The sequence below is a fragment of the Triticum urartu genome, chromosome 1A, assembly GCF_056163025.1.
Source record: "Triticum urartu cultivar PI428250 chromosome 1A, HENAU_Tu73, whole genome shotgun sequence".
Taxonomy (NCBI): Eukaryota; Viridiplantae; Streptophyta; class Magnoliopsida; order Poales; family Poaceae; genus Triticum; species Triticum urartu.
The window spans coordinates 549,847,650-549,866,662 of record NC_141873.1 but is presented as its reverse complement, the minus strand read 5'-3'; the positions used below and the strand labels follow the sequence as shown (position 1 = coordinate 549,866,662).

The window sequence follows — 19,013 nt, the reverse complement described above, 5'->3', positions numbered from 1 at the left end:
TTCGAAACTCTAGCAGCCACACACTCCACCTCACCGGCCTCCTTCACTGCAAACTCGTCCAACTGTGGCCGCTCTGCTACACTTAATCCAGCCTGTCCATTGGACCTCCAGCCCCTCCACCGCCACAAAATGCAAAATTGGCATTACTTGGCGTGGTGTTTTTGTTGTTTATTAGGTTAGATGGAGAATTGGCACTGTTATCATTATATATGCTTTTGAGAGAGTTCTTTTTGATTGGCAACAAAAATCACATGAATGGAGGGGAAAATAAATAAATTATTTAAAATATAGATAAAATATATATACAGCACAAACATGTGATCGCATCGGTCGTGTTGCCTAGAATATTGTGTTATGTATATTGTTTGGTTATATTAGTGTCCATGCTACCTAGTTAGATTATTAGCATTAGTTGATCTAATAATTAGTTTTTCGACAAAGATCTAATAATTAATTGTATGTTTCATGTGTAATTATTTTTTACAATATATTAGTTATTTTGGTAAATGTGTTGTTCTATTTAAATTGTTGCAGCTGCCATTTGCAAGAGTGTGTGGGATAGGAGTGGGTTGATATACTCCATCACTATATTACAATGACACCGCAAACGATGGCCTCCAGAGTTCGGGCATACTTCGAGCACAAAAAATACATTTCACGACTCGTAAGATAAGATCTCCGTACAAGCAAGCAACGACATGGATACCCATGATTTTTCAATGCCCATATACTTATTTTGGTTTTTAATATTGGAAAAATGAATTCGACATGAATAATGCAGCTTTATAGAATGCTTCTCTATTGTCTCCGCGGTCCCATGAGACAGCGGGATCGGCCTGGATGAATCTAGGCTACAAAGAAGAAAAAAATCTACTTTTCTAAATGCTTCCTCTCGTGCTTCCCATGATCCATAATCGGTTCGATAATTGCCTTGACGTCCTCCTCAATTTCATCGACCTGCATAAACATTTTGCTTGCTGAGGAAGAGAATAGTAATAGTATTCTGATGCTTTATAAAGGTGGTAAGCACCCTCACAGCAAGAAACACAAAAACAGCGTTGGGATGTTGCTTCAAGTCACGGATCACTCTCACTTCACTTGCAATCGACCAAAAGTAGGTTGCTTAAGATTACAAGAGAACTCCAAAAGTAACCGGACTACCTTGTGGATGATGTCTCGTGCAAGATGAGCCTCCTCCGCGACCTCCTTGGAGGCGTGCTCGACTGCCACGGCGGCGCGTCTCAGCCGGCCGTCCTCCGGAAGATGCCCGGCCACCTCGGACGACACCCTCTCGGCCGCCGTGGCCACCTCCTCCACGACCTCCGCCGCGGTCTCGGCGGCGTCCTTCACCATCTCCACCTCATCTTAATGGAAGCAGTCCATGACAAATGTTAATATCCATTGATTCTATCTTCCTACTTGGTTACTTGGTTTGGTTGATGTACTTACTTCCGATCCGCAGAATCGACGCCGATTTGGAGTGCAGGAACGGCGCCGCGATAGCAACAGTGGAGCCAATTGCCAGTCTTGCCCTGACAAAAGAAGAACAGAGAGTTGCAAGGCAGTTCACGAATGTAAGCTGTACTATGACCATTACAAAAAGCGAACCAAGATCATGGAAAATTGATTGGATTACCAGGTGGAGAAACCTGCAGCAGGTCGTCCTGTGCCACCTGCGCCGCCGCCGCTGCTCCTGGTTCCTCCGATGCCACGACGCAGGCCAGAGGACGAAAACGATCTCCGCCGATCCAGCGCCAGAAAATGCGCCGCCGTGGCTGGCTGGTTGTCGCAGCCGAGGCGGGTGGTGCAGTGGATCAGCCTGCGCCGGCAGAGCGACGCGAACGAGCTGGCCGGAGACATGTCCACGGCCGACCGGATCGATGCTGCTGAACTGTTCTTCGTTTTTTCTGCCTCTTTTCAACTGATTGACGATGAAAACTGAACTGCTGGAGTGTTGCGGGCACCGATCAAGCGATAGTCATATATAGGCCTTGCAAAAATGTTGCTTGTTGGCTTGCAGGACGTATCTAATCGAGGTGGTGGATGATGAATCTGTGCGGAGTGTGCACGGCAGCGCGTATGCTCGCATACATACCTTGCAAGTATCAGCGTGGCTGATTAAGCTGGCCATGATTGCCCAAAGCGTCAAGTAACGGGGCACACGCATGATGCATCTAACACACAACACAATGTGATGTTTCTTTTTTCCTTTTCACTCTTTTGGCATTATATTTTTCTAGTCCTAAAATATAATTTATTCTGCCATTTTTACAAAAATGTCCATGTAAGACATTTTTTTTGCTTACGAGCCTATGTACAGAAAACTATACCATGTTTCTTGAATAAAAATAAAATAAAATTTAACGCAGTGGAGTAATTTATTATCTTTTGTCTGCACAGAATATTTTTAATGAGTCATGTGCACATATTCTATGGCAAATAAAGTATTTATCCATCAGAAGTTTTTATCTGTCGGACACTTTAAAGAGTTGAACATTTTTCTTAATTTACGTGAAGATTTTGTTTGACATACATGAAAAGTTTCTATATGTGAGGTGAAACATATAAAAATGATTTCTGTCCTTGCACAAAGTTTTTATGTTAAAATGATTTTCATGATGTGAGTGGACATTTATTTTTACACACAAGGACATTTTATTTAGCACCCATGAACACAATTTGACTAACATGGACATTTATATAGATGATAGAACATATTTCATTTATTAAAATAATCTTGGGAATACTGTTCCTAAATAAATGCAGTTTATAAATTATTTTATATTCATTGGAAGGGGTAAATTGAAAGTTGACAAGTTTAATGGACCAACGACTTAACATGAAAAACAAACATTTAAAATTATAAATATCGTTGAACTTTCCTTAGGTTTAATTTAATTTAGTAGAGAGATACAAAAATACATTAGAATGCCATGAAATATCAAGTCTAAATTCAATCCACAACTCTAGAATAGAAAAAGTGAAATCATGTAAGGACCACTAGTTATTCTGAAGCCATGAATTGATCTCATTAAAAATATAAGTTGAATTTGTTGTTTTTCTTTCTCGAGTTGTGCCTAAAATTTGAATCTAATTTTATATTAATTTGTAGATTAAAGTGTGTTTTTTCAGGTTTGATGCACTGGATACGTCCTCTCTATAGGAACTTCCGAAGACCCAATTGACCAAACCAGAAAGGTTTCTATTAGTTTGCCATTGAGCTATCGGCCCAAAATCAAATAAAAGTGTGCTTCGAAGGCTAAGAGTGTAAAGCTATATCTCTCTCACTGCGAGATATAGCGAGCGCTCGCTTATAGAGCCCTCAATCCGGGCCAGCCCAGTAGTATAGGGGAGAAGGCGGTGTTGAAATACCTATTTGCACAAGGTTCTATTCAGTCGTGTTGTTAATTTTAAACAGGTCTATTAGGGTTTATTCCTTCCTTGGATTTTTGAGCCATGTTGATTTCCCTATTTACCTAGTTTAATATTCATTTTTATCTTGGAAAAATAATACAATACACTTGGCCATGTTAACCAGAATGAGGGATCTCTCTCTCTCTCTCTCTCTCTCTCTCTCTCTCTCTCTCTCTCTCTCTCATTTCCTTTTTCTTTTATTTTTATTATCTCCTTTCTTCCTTTTTTATTTTTTTCTCGGCTCTTTTTTCATCATGTTTTAAAACAATGTACATTGTATATATTTAAAAAGTGTTTTTCTTGTATTTAAAAATGTTTATCATGTATCAAAAAAAATTGGCGTGTATTAATAAGTGATCATCGTGTACTTTCAGAAAGTTTTGGTGCAATGAAAAGTATTCATATCTATATTAACAAAATGATCATCGTGTAGTTTAATTTTTTTTGGTTTATTAAAAGATGTTCATTTTGTTTTCCAAATATCTTCATCGTGTAGGTTAATATATGTCAATATTTCATCATTGCATTTTTTTCATAAGATGTTCATCATCTTTTAAAAAAATTTATCATGTATTTAAAGTTTTTCATCATATATTTTTAAAATATTCACTCTGTACATATAAATTTTCCAGTGTGTACTTTGAAATATTCATCATACTTTTAAAGATGTTTATCGAGTATTTTAAAAAATATCATAGTATATTTTATAAATATGTCACTGTTTTTGTTCTTATGTTGCATGGCTTTTTTTCACTTTTTACCTTTTCAATATATGGGAGATAAGTTCTTTTACATACATGTTTATTTATCGGGCACACACAAACACACATGTGGTGTGACTTTTCGTAACCAACACCGTGTGGTATGCCATTAAAAAAAGTGTGGTGTGCTACTAACCTTTTTTAGTGGCAGTATTTTTCTTTTTTGAATTTTGGTGTGGTGTGCTAGTTATTCTAGGCGTGGAAGACGTAGGTGACTAATGGGGTCCTCCCTAAGAGCATAATTGATATGTATCGCTTGGGGGGCGCTGCTTTTTTTTGAGAGAGAGAGAGAATGAGGGGCGCTGCTATGTCTCGCGTTCAGCGAGTCGAGTCTTCTTACTCACTGAAGAGCACGAGGATATGGGCCAGCCCAGTTCGCGGTAGGTACACTGCGTAGTTATCTTTTCTGTTTTTTCCATGTTTTTATTTTATTTTTTGATTCCATTTTCAGTTTTCTTTACACTTTGAATTTTTTTGAATGTGTATAAAAAGATGCTTACAATGTATTAAAAAATGATAAAATTTCTTGATCATGTATATAAAAATGTTCAACAAGTATTTAAAAAATGATGAGCGAGTATTTGAGAAATGTTGAACAAGTATTAAATGTTTTTTAATAAGTATAAAAAATGTTGAGCAGGTGTTTAAAAAATGTTGAACAAATGTTCGGACAATGTTGAACGTGTATATAAAAATGTTGATCTCTTATTAAAAAAATTGAACAAGTATTTACATAATGTAGATCAAGCATTTGAACAATGTTAAATGTGTATAGAAAAAATGTTGATCATATATTAAAAAATCAAGAAATTTCTTGATCATGTATATAAAAAATGTTTATTGAGCAGTTGAAACAATGTTAAACAAGTATTTAAAAATGTTAATCAAGCATTTGGAAAATGTTAAATGTGTATAGAAAAATGTTGACCATGTGTTAAAAAATTGTTCATATTACATTTTTTGAAAAAATGGCAAACTAGATAATGGGATTTTTGCAATAGGTTCTTGGGAACTTCTCTTAGAGACTACCTTTGACCCTAGCGCAGAGAGAGGTTCATAAGAGTTGCTATGTTGATAACTTTTAGTTTCACTTTCCATCCTAGTTATAAATGTATGTCATAGTAAAATAGCATTCTAATATCCAAGTAAATGTACATATCATTGCATGTCGTATGGTCGACAGGATGGGATTGCCGGAAGCATCAACACTGAGTGGGACGGTAGTGGCGGCTAGGGTTATGCGCGAGGAGGCAGAGAGTGTGTATCGGCTAGCGTTGCCAACGCCTCCAGTATATAGGTCGTTGGGTAGGGAGACATGGGCCAGTGCGTAGGCCCATGACTAAGTCAGCAACAACTCCTGGTCCAACCTCTCGGATATCTTTAATTAATTAATTGTTCCTGGCCGGCAAAAATAAAGTGCACACATGACATAGGTCTAAGCTCGGCTCGGCTCATTCATGAAACACGAAGCGCGTATGATGATTGGCATGGCGAGATGGGCGACAGAGGAGAAGCGCGTGTATCATTCCTCTTTTCAAGCGGCAATAGCATGTGAAAGAGAATACCTTGTAAAGAGGTCTCAACTCTCTTCCACTGGAAGTAGGGTACTAAATTTCTCACCATGTCATGCACCCCACATGGACCTTATAGACCAACCATGAATTATTGTTTATATGGGACCAAAGCCCATCTATACTTCAACAATGCCCCATCAGATCTCGGGGGCACATTATGTTGTCCTTTGTTCTAAAAAATTGTTTTGATATACTAATATTTTTAGTGGACACTGGTTAAGGTTGAACGTCCACTGGTACGTCTCCAACGTATCTATAATTTTTGATTGCTCCATGCTATATTATCTACTGTTTTGGGCAATATTGGGCTTTATTATCCACTTTTATATTATTTTTGGGACTAACCTATTAACGAGAGGCCTAGCCCAGATTTGTTGTTTTATGCCTATTTCAGTGTTTTGAAAAAACGGAATATCAGACGGAGTCGAAACAGAACGAAATCAACTGGAGAAGTTATTTTTGAAAGGAAATGCACCTGATAGACTTGGACCCCACGTCAGAAGATACGGGAGCTGCCCACGAGGGTGGGGGGCGCGCCCCCTGCCTCGTGGGGCCCCCGTGGCTCCCCTGACGTACCTCCTGCACCCATATATACCTACGTGACCTAAAACTTCCAGAACGCAAGATAGATCAGGAGTTCCGCCGCCACAAGCCTCCGTAGCCACCAAAAGTCAACCGGGACCCTGTTCCGGCACCACCAAAAGTCAATCGGGACCCTGTTCCGGCACCACCAAAAGTCAATCGGGACCCTGTTCCGGCACCCTGCCGGAGGGGGGAACCCTCACCGGTGGCCATCTTCATCATCTCGGTGCTCTCCATGACGAGGAGGGAGTAGTTCTCCCTCGGGGCTGAGGGTATGTACCAGTAGCTATGTGTTTTATCTCTCTCTCTCTCTCTGTTCTTAATTTGGCACGATCTTGATGTATCGCGAGCTTTGCTATTATAGTTGGATCCTATGTTTCTCCTCCCCCTATTCTCTCTTGTAATGAATTGAGTTTCCCCTTTGAAGTAATCTTATCGGATTGAGTCTTTAAAGATTTGAGAATACTTGATGTATGTCTTGCCGTGGATATCTGTGGTGACAATGGGATACCACGTGCCACTTGATGTATATTTTGGTGACCAACTTGCGGGTTCCGCCCATGAACCTATGCATAGGGGTTGGCACACGTTTTCGTCGTGATTCTCCGGTAGAAACTTTGGGGCACTCTTTGAGGTCCTTTGTGTTGGTTGAATAGATGAATATGAGATTGTGTGACGCATATCGTATAATCATACCCACGGATACTTGAGGTGACATTGGAGTATCTAGGTGACATTAGGGTTTTGATTGATTTGTGTCTTAAGCTGTTATTCTAGTACGAACTCTAGGGCTGTTTGTGACACTTATAGGAATAGCTCAACGGATTGATTGGAAAGAATAACTTTGAGGTGGTTTCGTACCCTACCATAATATCTTCGTTCGTTCTCCGCTATTAGTGACTTTGGAGTGACTCTTTGTTGCATGTTGAGGGATAGTTATGTGATCCAATTATGTTAGTATTGTTGAGGGAACTTACACTAGCGAAAGTATGAACCCTAGGCCTTGTTTACCATCATTGCAATACCGTTTACGCTCACTTTTATCACTTTTTACCTTACTGTTTTTATAATTTCAGATTACAAAAACTATTATCTACTATCCATATTGCACTTGTATCACCATCTCTTCGCCGAACTAGTGCACCTATACAATTTACCATTGTATTGGGTGTGTTGGGGACACAAGTGACTCTTTGTTATTTGGTTGCAGGGTTGCTTGAGAGAGACCATCTTCATCCTACGCCTCCTACGGATTGATAAACCTTACGTCATCCACTTGAGGGAAATTTGCTACTGTCCTACAACCTGTGCACTTGCAGGCCCAACAACGTCTACAAGAAGAAGGTTGTGTAGTAGACATCAAGCTCTTTTCTGGCGCCGTTGCCGGGGAGGTGAGTGCTTGAAGGTATATCCGTAGATCTTGCAATCGAGTCTTTTAGTTTCTTGTTTTATCACTAGTTTAGTTTATAAAAGAAAACTATATAAAAATGGAATTGAGTTTGTCTCATACACTTCACCTTTTTAATATCTTTCGTGAGTATGATGGAAAGGATAATTGTGCTCAAGTGCTAGAAGAAGAAATCTATAAAATGTTTGGCACTAAATATTTGAATGATGAGCATGATTGCAATGTTGTTAGTATGAATTCTTTGAATATCCATAATATTAATGATGATTGCACTAGCTATGATGAAAGCATGCCTCCTATCTATGATGATTATTATGATGATACGTATGCTTTAAAGAATAATGATAACCATGAAACTTGTCATCTTGATCTTAATTTTCAATCACATGATAATTATTTTGTTGAGTTTGCTCCCACTAATATTCGTGAGAAGAATTTTGCTTATGTGGAGAGTAGTAAAATTTCTATGCTTGTAGATCATGAAAAGAATGCTTTAGGTGCTGGTTATATTGTTAAATTCATTCATGATGCTACTGAAAATTATTATGAGGGAGGAATATATGCTTGTAGGAGTTGCAATAATATCAAGTTTCCTCTCTATGTGCTTAAAGTTTTGAAGTTATGCGTGTTTTACCTTCCTATGCAAGTTGATTATTGCTCCCATAAGTTGTTTGCTAACAAAATCCATATGCATAGGAAGTATGTTAGACTTAAATGTGCTAGTCATATTCTTAATGATGCTCTCTTTATGTTTCAATTCTTATCTTTTATATGAGCATCATTGAAATCATCATGCCTAGCTAGGGGCGTTAAACGATAGCGCTTGTTGGGAGGCAACCCAATTTTATTTTTATTCCTTGCTTTTTGCTCCTGTTTAGTAATAAATAATTCATATAGACTCTTCTTAGATGTGGTTTTATGCTTTTAATTAGTGTTTGTGCCAAGTAGAACCTTTGGGAAGACTTGGGGAAAGTCTTGTTAATCATGCTGTCAAAAACAGAAACTTTAGCACTCACGAGAATTGCTGCCATTTTTATTTGGAGAGTGTTATTTAGTTAATTATTTTTGCATATGATTAATAGATAAATTTCTCAGGTCCAGCAATTTATTTGAGAATTTTATGAGTTCCAGAAGTATATGTTTGATCCAGATTACTACAGACTGTTCTGTTTTTGACAGATTCTATTTTTCATGTGTTGTTTACTTATTTTGATGAATCTATGGCTAGTAAAATAGTTTATAAACCATAGAGAAGTTGGAATACAGTAGGTTTAACACCAATATAAATAAAGAATGAGTTCATTACAGTACCTTGAAGTGGTGATTTATTTTCTTATACTAACGGAGCTTATGAGTTTTCTGTTTAGTTTTGTGTTGTGAAGTTTTCAAGTTTTGGGTAAGGATTCGATGGACTATGGAATAAGGAGTGGCAAGAGCCTAATCTTGGGGATGCCCAAGTCACCCAAAGGTAATATTCAAGGACAACCAAGAGCCTAAGCTTGGGGATGCCCCGGAAGGCATCCCCTCTTTCGTCTTCATTCATCGGTAACTTTACTTGGAGCTATATTTTTATTCGCCACATGATATGTGTTTTGCTTGGAGCGTCAATTTATTTTGTTAGGATTTTCTTTCTGTTATTTAGAACAATGTTTTGGATGTTTCAATAAAATTGGCATTAATAGTCTTTACTATGCCTATGTTACAAGTATACATGTTGCTGTTTGAAAACAGAAAGTTTACCGCTCTTGCAATAAATCCCTAGAAAAGTCAGAATGTGATAAAATATTGAAACATTTTGCATATTAAGCTCTGATAAAATTACTACAGTGGGAATTTTCTTTCATAATTTTTGGAGCTATGGAAGTATGGATGTTGCAGCATTCTTGACAGACTATCCTGTTTAGGCAGATTGCTGTTATGTTTGCATTGTTTGCATATGTTTGCTTCTTTAATGATTCTATTTGAGGATAGAACTATTAATATGCAGATGCATTTAGTATGCAATATTGAATAATAATTTTAGGGATTTGCTACAGTAGAGTATGATAAGGTTTTTGCAATGGTTTATACTAACCTATCTCACGAGTCCTTATTGAGTTTTGTGTGGATGAAGCTTTTGAGATTTAGGGAGACCGTGATATGAGAGGAATTAAGGAGACACAAAAGCTCAAGCTTGGGGATGCCCAAGGCACCCCAAGATAATATTTCAAGAAGTCTCAAGCATCTAAGCTTGGGGATGCCCCGGTTGGCATCCCACCTTTCTTCTTCAACAACTATCGGTTAGTATCGGTTGATCCTAAGTTTTTGCTTCTTCACATGATGTTTGCTATTCTTAGATGTCATTTTATTTTGCTTTGCTTGCTGTTTGAATAAAGTACCAAGATCTGAAATTATTAAATGTTAGAGAGTCTTCACATAGTTGCATAATTATTCGACTACTCATTAATCTTCACTTATATCCTTCGAAGTAGTTTGTTGTTTGCTCTAGTACTTCACTTATATCTTTTAGAGCATGGTGGTGGATTCGTTTTATAGAAACTATTGATCTCTCATGATTCACTCAGATTATTTTGAGAGTCTTAAATAGCATGGTAATTTGCTTAAAATCCTAATATGCTAGGTATTCAAGAATAATAAAAATTCTCTTATGAGTGTGTTGAATACTAAGAGAAGTTTGATGCTTGATGATTGTTTTGAGATATGGAGATGGTGATATTAGAGTCATGCTAGTTGAGTATATATTGTGCTTCAAAGTAGCACCATGATATAGCAAGTCTCATATATTATGCTTCAAAGTAGCACCATAATTTCAATGTAATTCTTCCTACTTGTGATATGAATATTCAGATCCATAAGATGCAAGACAAAAGTTCATATTGACATAAAAACAATAATACTTCAATCATACTAACAAAGCAATTATGTCTTCTCAAAATAACATGGCCGAAGAAAGTTATCCCTACAAAATCATATAGTCTGGCTATGCTCCATCTTCACCACACAAAATATTTAAATCATGCACAACCCCGATGACAAGCCAAGCAATTGTTTCATACTTTTGATGTTCTCACACTTTTTCAATCTTCACGCAATATATGAGCGTGAGCCATGGACATAGCACTATAGGTGGAATAGAATGGTGGTTGTGGAGAAGACAAAAAGGGAGAAGATAGTCTCACATCAACTAGGCGTATCAACGGGCTATGGAGATGCTCATCAATAGATATCAATGTGAGTGAGTAGGGATTGCCATGCAACAGATGCACTAGAGCTATAAGTGTATGAAAGCTCAACAAAAGAAACTAGTGGGTGTGCATCCAACTTGCTTGCTCACGAAGACCTAGGGCAATTTGAGGAAGCCCATCATTGGAATATACAAGCCAAGTTCTATAATGTAAAATTCTCACTAGTATATGAAAGTGACATGACGAGAGACTCTCTATATGAAGAACATGGTGCTACTTTGAAGGACAATATATGAGACTTTGAAGCACAATATATGAGACTTTGAAGCACAAGTGTGGAAAAAGGACAGTAGCATTGTTCCTAGGATATAGCACCATGATATATTGTGCTTCAAAGTAGCACCATATTCTTCATATAGAGAGTCTCTCGTCATGTCACTTTCATATACTAGTGGGAATTTTACATTATAGAACTTGGCTTGTATATTCCAATGATGGGCTTCCTCAAATTGCCCTCGGTCTTCGTGAGCAAGCAAGTTGGATGCACATCCACTAGTTTCTTTTGTTGAGCTTTCATACACTTATAGCTCTAGTGCATCTGTTGCATGGCAATCCCTACTCACTCACATTGATATCTATTGATGAGCATCTCCATAGCCCGTTGATACGCCTAGTTGATGTGAGACTATCTTCTCCCTTTTTGCCTTCTCCACAACCATCATTCTATTCCACCTATAGTGCTATGTCCATGGCTCACGCTCATATATTGCGTGAAGATTGAAAAAGTGTGAGAACATCAAAAGTATGAAACAATTGCTTGGCTTGTCATCGGGGTTGTGCATGATTTAAATATTTTGTGTGGTGAAGATGGAGCATAGCCAGACTATATGATTTTGTAGGGATAACTTTCTTCGGCCATGTTATTTTGAGAAGACATAATTGTTTTGTTAGTATGATTGAAGTATTATTGTTTTTATGTCAATATGAACTTTTGTCTTGCATCTTATGGATCTGAATATTCATATCACAAGTAGGAAGAATTACATTGAAATTATGCCAAGTAGCACTCCGCATCAAAAATTCTTTTTTATCATTTACCTACTCGAGGACGAGCAGGAATTAAGCTTGGGGATGCTTGATACGTCTCCAACGTATCTATAATTTTTGATTGCTCCATGCTATATTATCTACTGTTTTGGGCAATATTGGGCTTTATTATCCACTTTTATATTATTTTTGGGACTAACCTATTAACCAGAGGCCTAGCCCAGATTTGTTGTTTTATGCCTATTTCAGTGCTTTGAAGAAAAGAAATATCAGACGGAGTCAAAACGGAACGAAATCAACTGGAGAAGTTATTTTTGGAAGGAAATACACCTGATAGACTTGGACCCCACGTCAGAAGATACGGGAGCTGCCCACGAGGGTGAGGGGCGCGCCCCTGCCTCGTGGGGCCCCCGTGGCTCACCTGACGTACCTCCTGCACCCATATATACCTTAAGTGACCTAAAACTTCCAGAACGCAAGATAGATCGGGAGTTCCGCCGCCAGAAGCCTCCGTAGCCGCCAAAAGTCAATCGGGACCCTGTTCCGGCACCCTGCCGGAGGGGGGAACCCTCACCGGTGGCCATCTTCATCATCCCGGTGCTCTCCCTGGCGAGGAGGGAGTAGTTCTCCCTCAGGGCTGAGGGTATGTACCAGTAGCTATGTGTTTTATCTCTCTCTCTCTCTCGTGTTCTTAATTTGGCACGATCTTGATGTATCGCGAGCTTTGCTATTATAGTTGGATCCTATGTTTCTCCTCCCCCTATTCTCTCTTGTAATGAATTGAGTTTCCCCTTTGAAGTAATCTTATCGGATTGAGTTTTTAAAGATTTGAGAATACTTGATGTATGTCTTGCCGTGGATATCTGTGATGACAATGGGATACCACGTGCCACTTGATGTATGTTTTGGTGACCAACTTGCGGGTTCCGCCCATGAACCTATGCATAGGGGTTGGCACACGTTTTCGTCGTGATTCTCCGGTAGAAACTTTGGGGCACTCTTTGAGGTCCTTTGTGTTGGTTGAATAGATGAATATGAGACTGTGTGACGCATATCGTATAATCATACCCACGGATACTTGAGGTGACGTTGGAGTATTTAGATGCCATTAGGATTTTCGTTAAGATTAATTAACACAACGTTAATTAAGGGAATAATCCTCGCTCCCCGTCGTGGCAGTTTCTCCCTGAAACGTCGCTTCCAGGAACCGACATATCTTGTAGAGGCTCCCGAACAGTCGCGTCTTACGAACGCGTCCGTTCCCATTGTATATGAGGATTCTGTAACCATCGATAAAGTAGTTCGATCATTTGTTCTTTTCGATCTCAAACACATTATCAGCACGCTCCCGGCGGAGCGATTCGATCGGTGCGACGGTTCTCTGGCTACAGCATCGCTCGCCCGCGAGTTCGAGGGCGACAGCCCTTGGCTCAGCGTGGGGGCACCCGCTAACGCGGCGGAAGCGCTTCCAAGCCGCAGCCTCGCGCCGTCCGGGCACGGCCACAAATCTCTCAATCTCTAACTGCCTCTTCGATTCCTACGGGAATATAGGGGATGAACAAGAGAATGAAGCAGCATGGCCGTTGCGCTCACCGGCCTCCGCGCCGCGCAGCCTCTGGTCGTGCCCGCCCACGCTCCGTGGCCGCCCCGCGCCCTGCAGCACCGCGCCAGTGGCCGCCCGGCCTCCCAGTGCACGCTCGTCTCCCCGGACAGCGGCAGCTCACGCGGAGACGCCTCTCCCACGGCCTGCGCGTGGTAGCATCGCCATCGGCGCTGAACGCAGCGAGCATGCTGTCCGTGCATGTGTTGGCATGCAATGCATACTTCTGTACAAAGGAATTCCATCAACATGGATACTCCATGATCCGAACCCTTGCTTGACAGCGGGATCCCGCACACGGCACACCATGCGCGCGCGTGTTGACGGAGCCTTTGCTCCGCGCTTCGTTCGGCGGTCACGCTGCGCCCGGCCGCGCGCCCTCCTGCCCGCGTCAAGGCTGCCCGGCCGTGCGCTGCGCCGCACCCCAGGACACGGCCTTCGCGCCGTCCGGCTGCCCCGGCAGCGCCTCGCGCCGGCCGCACACCACGCCCGGCTTCCCGGCTGCCCGGCCTCCGCGCCGCGCCAGCCCGCCGTCCCCGCATGGCCGCGCCGGCCGTGCCCGTGGCAGCGCTCTGCCCAGCAGCCCGGCCGTACTACGGCCTCCGCGCCGTCGACGCGCCCCGCGTCCTTCCGCCCGGCTGTGCGCCGCGCTACGCCCGCGCCCGGCCGTCCGGCCTCCGCCAGGCTGTGCCCGTGGCCGACGAGCCCGAGGGGCGGTGGCTGTTGCAGTAACTGCACCGGAGGAGAGAGGGAAATCTTATCCCTTCGCCATTTTGCACTAAGATCCTCCCATATGCAGGAGATGGCAAAATAGGCTGAAACAGGGGTCAAATCGGTCCTAATAAGAGTACTATTTACTAGTAGTATTTACCAGTTTTAGACCCCCGTTGTTTCAAATATTTTTGTGTTTAGTATAATGCTCCAGAAATTTAAGATAAAAATAATTTCCAGACTTACAAAGGTTGAGATTATTTATATCTATTATTTACAAATTGAGATTTTTCTTTTATCTCTTGCAAAGATAAATTCAGTACCTCTACAGTACTGATTTGCGATTGAGAATTTTCTCCTCTCGCAAAACAATCTCATTGCGATTGAGATTAATTTTCTGTCGCAAAATATTAATTCACCCTGCCATGATGCAACTTGATACAAGATCATCTCATTTAATTTGAGGTCTATACAATTCAAGTTTTTCATTTGAACATCAAGTTTGCAACATCATTACTATTCATTATAATAGTGGTGTATTTCTGTTGAGTACGATGTATTCCAAAATGTATGTATCTCCATGTTCGCTACATGTTGAGATTAATACGTCTATTTGCAATTGAGATTTTCAATTTCTTGCAAATACATAAGCAAAATTCAAGGTGATTTATTCAAATTGATGCTTGGGATCACAAGGTAGTCATATGGATCTACTGCCTACGCAGATTATCGATGACTACTGATAAAGCCTATATTTTGTCGTTTCGACATTATGATTGCTTCACAAACTGCTCTCCCACACATTTTACTAAGTTATGACATAAGGCATCATGAATGAGTATCTACTGATTTTATCAGATTATACTCCCTATGCTGCAGATCTACTTCATTTTGGAGATTATCTTCAAGATGTCATACTTAGCAATTTGAGACTCACACTAATGGTTTCAAGATAACTTCTTGAAATACCCATTGATTTTGCTAAGTTCATTACAACATCAACCATGATGGTCTTTAATTTACTGGTTGTAAATTAATTATTTTTGGTTTACCCATAGAGGAACATATGGTTATAGAGTTTGAGGCATTCGTCCTCAATGGCCACCACTGCCCTAGCTGGGCCATGGACATTATGCTCGCTCCTGTGTATCGCGGAATAATGGTGCAATCCAAGACCGTAGGATTCACCTGGTCGGAATCACACCGCTAACAGAAAAATATGTTGCCTTATAAATCTTAAGGCATTATATCGATCCAGATCTCAGCATCTGGTTATTCTGTATCAGCAATTCCTGGGACATAAAGAATCTCAAGGGCAAAGGTTTGAATCTCACTTCATCCCTCCAACATGACTATCAGCAGTCATGGGACCCTATGAGCACGGAGAACATGAAGGTTGAATATGCATCAACTGACATGTTTGAAGACTTCGTCTAGTCTCTCAATCTCCTGAGTGGTCAACATAATTTATGTCCATTTACGATGTTCTAATAAGAACATAAGTATTGTTGTCATCATATATTGTATATCGCAATATATTGTATCAGCACTTTGGTACAAATACATTTATATGTATTCTATATATCTGAGTGATTTTCATATTGAGAATCTTCATGTCTATATATAGATTTTTACGGGGGTCAAACTGATGAAATATGATTTGTGCCTTGTGGACACATGCACCACAAACTCTATACTCAGGGAAGTAAAATGTTTCCACTCTCGTTGGAAGAAAAGGAGATATTTTAAAATCGCTCGATGCGATGAGGTATTTGTTGGCTCAACTCGAGTCATATTTACTATCCCTGTGGGTACTCGAGTAACTTAAGGATGGTTTATTGCTTTCCGGTTTAACTCGTATCCTACTAAACTATGGAGGTATCCGTCAAAATAGTTTCCATAGCGAAACTTATGATGACAACAAAGAAAAATAACTTCTCTTTACCATATGCAACGGATATGGCAAGCACATTCTCTGTGTATCATCTGGATTGTACTACACATACGACACAACCCGTAACACATTTTACGTACGAGATAGTTTTCCAAAGTGTCTTGTACATGACAAACTTGGCATACTCGCCTTGGTCATCGAGACATTGGGTTGAAACCGAAACTATCAGCAATTCCAATAGTTTATGATTATTATGATGCTAAATTCTAACAACATTTGGATTTTATGTGCACTACAAGTGACATAGGGAAGCTATTTTTAAGGCTCGCACACCTTAAAGACCACGCTAAACCACTCAGAATCCTTGAATGTATCAAGTTGAGGTAAGTGGCTCTTCCCATCCATTGACTAGACTATTCAGGTATTCCATGGTTCTAAAAAAACATGTCTAAATGATGGTCTTAAGTGTGTGCTTTATTCACACGAAACCATTGGCTCATTATTTGACATTGATTTCAAGCAAATCGAATGGATAACATTGCAAAATTCTCCTTGAGTGCCTTCTCTATGCCCATGGGATTGAAGTTTAGCAATTTGTCCTAATGTCTAGACTCAAAATGGTTTGGTAGTATCCTATCCAAAGAGTCAAGCTCATTGCATTATCTTTACTTTGGAATTGCAACTTACCAACTTTACGTTGGAGTCATGCAGTTTTACATGCTCATGACAGAACTGCATAATATTATTCCCCTCTATCTTTGATATGTGGATATCTACCAAGTATTTCCTATCTGCAGTAATTCGGTTGCATACTGTTATCACCACCCGGCATACATCATTTGCCCCTCAACATATAGTTGGGATCTATGTGAGGAATAACGGTATTTCCGTCAATACCTCAAGCCCCTCGCATGGGGAGTTATTCAAGGCCAGTATGCTGATTCATTGAGGAACATTTCCAGGCATTAGGGGGAGATTTCAAGTACCATAAAAAATGCCAGGAAATTAGTGAAATGTTCAACACATTTCTGCCTCAAATCCACGTACTCAAAGATCTGAACCATGCGTTCAGAAGATTTGCAACACATTGCAAATAACCTGCCACATTCATTTACTGACTATAAAGGTGTCACACAATCCTACAATCCTGCAAAAGTACGCCTGAAAGAGTGGAGGTACCAGCAAAATCCACTCCACTCCTCGTTAAAAGCAACAGGGGGAGATGTATGGCAGAGGTACATCGGGATTCAGCTTCTCGCAAGTAAGGATATCAAGGCCTGCGAATCAGTAAATGCAAGTCAACTTCACGTTGGCAGACACCTAATGGGTAGTATACACCCAGTGGACGGGAAACCCCCACCAACCTAGGTCATAGTGCACACAATGACCGGGACATCGGAATACCCGACTCAATCGCATTGGGAAATCGCGAGAAGTCACTATGGGCAACGATATTTTCATCAACTATATATTGATATCTAGATTCTGGAGAATCATATAACCGGAAGTCTACAATTGTCGACATACATTTCTCAACTAGATTGCAAAACCTTACAAATGATTCAGATCCAAAGACCATGGCCATGGAAAAGTGTGATCAACACTCGGACTGAACTCAAGCAAAGGATATAATCTAGGTAGAAATGATCTTGCTCAATAATGGGAAGGTATTCATAAGCAATACCTACACCAGTTTTCTTCTGGAAACAGAATTGAGAACAACGAGGTGGTGAAACAAAGAGCAAGTATTGTAGCACAAGGGTTCACGCAGATACCCAACTATTCTCCAGAGGTGGAATCTCATTCCGATAACTTATATCATTGGCAGTTCAAAATCATCTATCTCTACAGTTGATAGATGTAGTGATCACATATCCATGTGGATCACTAGATTCACACATATATGATTGATTTCCGATGGAATCTCAATTCTGAATCGAAATACAAAATGCAACATACATTGTGTAAAATCGGTAAGCCACCATATGGCTTATTGTTGTCGGTACATATGGTACAACCGACGTAGTGAGATCCTTATACACAAGGATTACTCCTAGAATGATGATTATCCATGTGTTGTGTGTCTACAATGACGACACATGTAATCATCTAAGTGACGGACTTTAAAATGAAGGATTTGGGTCAACCAAAATACCGCTTGTTACTACAACTTGAGCACCTTCATTCATACATTATGGTATACTATGTTGTCTATATCCAAAATATATTGGAGAAATTCATTGTGGACAAATCTTATCTATCCATAACTCTCATGGTAGTTCATTCTCTAGACGTAGAGAAAGATCAATTAGACCAAGAGATGATGGAAATGAGATATTGTGATTCAACGTTTCATAATGCCATTGGATCCACCAAACACATTTGGTTGGTATTCAAGAATATCTTTCGATATCTCCAAGGCATGAAACATCTTGTCTTGGTTTTTCAGTTTCAAAGAAATCTGAACACCAATATCATTGGATACATCGATCAGATCCCCACTATCAGATCGTAGACAAGTTTAGTGTTCCTACAAGGTGTGGTAGCCCTCTCATGAAGAGTCTTCAAATCAGACCTCATGGCTACATTCACCAACCATTATCTCAACGATAATGTTTCTTGTGTTGCCCGGATGCAAACAGGTTACATAATAAGCAATATCACTATATTGCATATCTTGCAAGTCAAATCATGCGATTGATTTGTTCAGCGGGTCTCTACCAACTTCTATGTTTTGGTATGTGACGGCTTCAAATTTTTGCAAGAATCAGGGGGAGTATCTTCCTGAATTGTTCCTGTTCAATGCATCATATTATACTCTTTTTCCCTTCATGAGT

General features: G+C 40.1%; 1 protein-coding gene across 1 annotated transcript; it reads right to left on the bottom strand.

The window, feature by feature from the left end:
- Positions 1 to 762: 762 nt before the first annotated feature.
- Positions 763 to 2,059, bottom strand: LOC125530432 (uncharacterized). The gene is made up of 4 exons (XM_048694833.2): positions 1,637 to 2,059; positions 1,450 to 1,532; positions 1,162 to 1,364; positions 763 to 957 (listed from the first exon to the last, which is right to left on the bottom strand). Exons 1-4 carry the CDS (start codon positions 1,858 to 1,860, stop codon positions 871 to 873), a joined length of 597 nt encoding a protein of 198 aa, XP_048550790.1. The 5' UTR covers positions 1,861 to 2,059; the 3' UTR covers positions 763 to 870.
- Between the last annotated feature and the right edge of the window lie 16,954 nt (positions 2,060 to 19,013).